Source organism: Miscanthus floridulus, chromosome 16 (assembly GCF_019320115.1).
Source record: "Miscanthus floridulus cultivar M001 chromosome 16, ASM1932011v1, whole genome shotgun sequence".
NCBI classification, from domain to species: Eukaryota; Viridiplantae; Streptophyta; class Magnoliopsida; order Poales; family Poaceae; genus Miscanthus; species Miscanthus floridulus.
This window is the reverse complement of record NC_089595.1, coordinates 31,277,414-31,282,499: the sequence shown is the minus strand read 5'-3', so window position 1 is coordinate 31,282,499 and position 5,086 is coordinate 31,277,414. Positions and strand designations below refer to the sequence as shown.

The 5,086-nt window shown below is 42.7% G+C and overlaps 1 protein-coding gene across 1 annotated transcript; it reads right to left on the bottom strand.

Annotated features, from left to right (window-relative positions):
- Window positions 1–4,331: 4,331 nt before the first annotated feature.
- LOC136510523 (uncharacterized) lies at window positions 4,332–4,745 on the bottom strand. Its single transcript, XM_066504941.1, has one exon. It carries the CDS (start codon window positions 4,743–4,745, stop codon window positions 4,332–4,334), a length of 414 nt encoding a protein of 137 aa, XP_066361038.1.
- Window positions 4,746–5,086: the final 341 nt, after the last annotated feature.

The window sequence follows — 5,086 nt, the reverse complement described above, 5'->3', positions numbered from 1 at the left end:
ACATTTTTTTAAGAATATACCTTTAATGTCATCAAAACAGTGCGTGCATGCATTATATCCCTTGTTTGATTATCCTGAAAGATTACTTAGAGCAGGCCAATCATTGATTGTTACGAACAACAATGCTCCCAGGTCAAAGTGCTCCTGCTTGTGCTCATCCCACACGCGTACACCTGGCTTGTTCCACAAAAGTAGAAGTTCTTCAACTTGTGGCCTTAGATACACATCGATGTCGTTGCCAGGTTGCTTTGGGCCTTGGATGAGCACCGGCATCATAATAAACTTACGCTTCATGCATAACCAGGGAGGAAGGTTGTAGATACATAGAGTAACAGGCCAAGTGCCGTGACTACTGCTCTGCTCCCTGAAAGGATTCATACCATCCGTACTTAAAGCAAACCTTAAGTTTCTTGCGTCACTTACAAACTCGGGGAATTCTCTATCGATTGCTCTCCACTAGGACCCATCAGCAGGGTGTCTCAACATATTGTCTACCTTACGGTCTTCTTTGTGCCATCGCAACAACTTTGCATGGTCTCTGTTTCTAAAAAGACATTTCAAGCATGGTATTATAGGAGCCTACCACATAACCTTGGCAGGGATTTTCTTCTTGGGACGTTCGCCCTCAACATCACCAGGGTCATCTCGCCTGATCTTATACCGCGATGCGTGACATACAGGGCATGCATCCAACTTCTCGTACTCCATGCCATGGTAGAGGATGCAGTCATTAGGACATGCATGTATCTTCTGGATTTCTAATCCTAAAGGGCAGACTACCTGTTTTGCTTCGTATGTAGTGCTGGGCAATTCGTTATCCTTCGGAAGCATCTTCTTTTGGATTTTTAGTAACTCCGCGAATCCCTTGTCAGATACACCATTCTTTGCCTTCCATTACAGCAATTCCAGTGTGGTACCTAACTTTTTCTGCCCCGCATCACAAGTTGGGTATAGCAATTTCTTGTGATCCTCTAGCATGCGGCCGAACTTGATCTTCTCCTTTTCACTTTCGCATTCTCTTTGTGCGTCACGAATGGCCTGACCAAGATCATCAGCGGGCTCATCTTATGCCCCCACCTCTTCTTCAGCTTCCCCCATTGCAGTATCATTGAAGGCACCATATTCAACAATAATGTCATCATTGTTCCATTGTTCTTCTTTACCTTTTTCCATTACAACCCTGGTTTCTCCGTGCTTCGTCCAGCAAATATAGTTTGGCATGAAACCCGACTTCAACAAGTGTGAATGAAGACTCCTTGAGCTAGCATATTCCTTCAAATTCTTACATATGGCACATGGGCAGTACATGAAACCATCGCGTTTGTTTGTCTCTGCCACACATAAGAAAGAATGCACGTCCTCAATGAACTCTTGGGAGCGGCGATCAGCATTGTACATCCAGTGTCGGCTCATCTATATTACATGACATACATACCATATTAAAACCTAGAACATAATTAGTTAATTATACGACATGCATGCCACCACACAAGGTATTAATTTATGAAAGTCTCGCTACAATGTAGACAATCCCAACTACCACTAAAAAAACTAAAGCTAAAATGCACTTCAGCAGCATAAGGATTTTGCGACCAATCCTAACTAAAACAGACAGATCATGCGTTTGTTCAACATCTATGGGCTTCTTCCGCAGGATCACTGCCTCATCAGCCGCCGTAGCCGCCTGTGCAAGAGAGTTTTGCACGTGTTCAACATACTCTTCCTCCCAGTACCAGCCTGAACATCCAGTGCTATCCCACTCAAATTAAAATAAAAAATTAGAACTTTAATCACAATCATCATGAAAATAAGTATAAATTAACCATAATAATCAAATGCGACAAAATAACTCACATTGCGATCCAGACACATGTAGAAGATAAGCCCTTGTTGGGACACTCCTTCCTCACCCGGTACTCCATCACAATCTTCTCCTCACACTTGCCGCATGCAATGAGAGGGAGGTCCGGCCTCAGTCGCTTTGGAACCCGATGAGAGGCCGAGGACCTGGAAGCAGTTGCCATCTACTCTCTATACTCATTTTTAATATAATATAAATTTATCATTTTATAAACAAATAAAATTTAAAAAAACTCTAAAATTCTCTATGTCTCTAAACCATGAAGTGTGCTATGCATGCTAGAAATAAAAGCTGAATACTAGTTTTGAATAACTACTTTAACCTTCCTTCATCCAAATATGCAAACTTTAAAGTGATTTTGAGCTTAAATGGCTTATAAATAAAAAAATCCACCATAAAAAACCACATATATCTAGTCCACAAAATGAGATATGCTACTGATGAAACATGAGAGTATAAAGTTGGTAACATTTAGAATCAAAGAATCGATGGAGGAATCGACAAAATCTTGTGATTACCGGCGATGAGGAAGAAGAGAGGCCGGCAATGAAGCAAGAACACTAAGGTCGAAGTGGCTCGGGCTCGGGGAGGAAGAAGGGGTATATTGGAGGGGACCTTTAGTCCCGGTTGAAGACACCAACCGGGACTAAAAGTCCATTTCTAGTTCCGGACGGAGCCTCCAGCCGGGAGTAGACTTTTACTCCCGGTTAGAGGGACCAACCGGAAGTAAAAGTTAACCTTTAGTCCCGGTTGGTAGCTCCAACAAGGACTAAAGGTCCCCTGCAGTAAAAACTTGCCACAGTAGCCGTTGGACAGGGACCTTTAGTCCCGGTTGAAGCTACAAACCGGGACTAAAGGTCTCTCTAGTCCCGAGTGCGAAAAATACCGGGACTAAAACCAAATTTCGAAGTGGATCAAAAGTCATTTCTCTACTAGTGTTTACTCCCGGTTGGAGAGACCAACCGGCAGTAAAAGTTAACCTTTAGTCCTGGTTGGTAGCTCCAACCGGGACTAAAGGTCCCCTACAGCAAAAGCCTGCCGCAGTAGGCATTGGGCAGGGACCTTTAATCCCGGTTGAAGCTATCAACCGGGACTAAAGGTTTCTTTAGTCCCGAGCGTGAAAAATACCGGGACTAAAGCCAAATTTCAAAGTGATCAAAAGTCATTTTGTGTGTGAGCATATATGTAGCATACTGCGTGTCCTGTTGACCTGTTCTAGGGTGTTGTCCTAGAGCAGTCATCTGTTATAAGAACTGTGACATGAAACTTGTGAAGTACTAGTTTTGGAAGATGTCTCCCAGGCTGGAGAGAGAGAGCAAAATGGAAATTGCTGGCTTATTTTATTTGCGTGCCATCGTTATCTAGGCCGATTTTTTTTGAAAATGGTACTGTAGCACTTTCGTTGTTATTTGGTAATTAGTGTCCAATCATAGTCTAATTAGGCTTAAAAGATTCGTCTTGTGAATTTCGTCTAAACTGTGTAATTAGTTTTATTTTTTATTTATATTTAATGCTTCATGCATGCGTCCAAAGATTCGATGTGACGGAGAATCTTAAAAAATTTTGCAAAATTTTAGGAACTAAAGAGGCACCTAGTACCTGAAAATGGAAATTGCTGGCTTATTTTGATCCACGCATATGTTAATTGAGTTGTTTCTCTGTTTCTGATCCCTGTTACATGAAAATGGATTTCATTAACTTGTACATGTTTCAAATGAAGTTGACTGTAGTGCACAGGTTCCATTATTGGATATCGGCATTCAACTAAGATTGTGTTTAAATTCATGGAGTAAAGTTTAGTGACATCACATCGGGTGATATATCAGGGTGTCACATGGGAGTGAAACAAATTATAGAAGTCCTCGGTAATCCGTGTGACGAATTTATTAAGCCTAATTAATTCGTTATTAACACATGTTTAATGTAGCACTACATTGTCAAATCATGGACTAATTAGACTTAAAAAATTTATCTCGCAAATTAGTCATATTATGTGCAATTAGTTATTTTTAGTCTATATTTAATACTTTATGTATGTGTCAAACATCCGATGTAATAGAGAGTAAATTTTAGGAGGAGAAACTAAACGTGGCCTAAAATTGCATTTTTTCCTGTCTTGTCGAAGGCCCAAAGCAGAGTTACTGCATGCATTTAACTTCATTCTTTATTTTCATAAAAAAATTTCATTCTTTATTATCACTCTGTTCTTGAGTTAAAGTGACACTTGTGTGGCATATGCTACACCAACCTTTTATAGATTTTCTTTTGGTAATTTTTTTTCGCGGCCATGTATATCGTTAAGTAGAAGGAGAGTTTTACAAGGACTTTCACTGGCTATCCCGGCATGCGAGTGGCACGCCATGGATTCCCAGTGATGATCCTGTAAGAGCTCAAAAAAAAGCCAACTGGCAATACTACAGGAGCTATTACACAACACGAAATTCGCGACTAGAAGAGCGTTCGGCAGACTTCAGTTCATTGCCCACCCCCACAGCTCGGCAAGGCTTGGGTACCCCGCCTGAGACCACTTGTCGGCCTCCTCCTCGATCATGGATGCAACCACGACCGGTGTCTGTGAGATCCCATCAAAGACTCTACGATTGCGCTCCTTCCACAAACACCACGCTCCCAGGATCAAGAGGCTGTCGAAACCTTTCCGCAGCTGCGCCCTGAGCCGCGCCCTGCTGGACAACCACCATCCGGTGATCGAAGTGCCCTGCTGTAACGCCAATTGCGCAAGTCCTAACGGTGCAAGGACCCTGAACCACGCTTCGCGAGCGAACACAGATATCTCTGTTAAGTGGTCTGCCGACTCTGGTTCTTGGCTGCATAGCGCGCAGTCGTCCTCGTCCTGTAAACCGGGGCGCTCGTCGCCGTCGTCCATAGACGGTCATGTAGCAGGAGCCAGAAGAAGAACTAGCAATTGGGAGGTGCCCTGGCCTGACACAGCTCCTCGGCACCTCTCAGGGACGTCATGCCGTAGAAGTAGGCACGATAGGACGATGAGGCCGTGTACGTGCCATCCGGTGTCCATCACCAGATGAACCTATCCGAAGTGTCTACTATCAGTGTCACTTTTTTTAATAGTTTTCCTTTTTCGGCAGGAAGTAATAGACAAATATAATCATGTACTAATTGCATTTAACTTGGTTGTGAGTTGTGCCAATAACTGTGTTAATAGTTTGGTGCTCGGTTCTGACATTTAGAATTCAGTCACTTTTATCT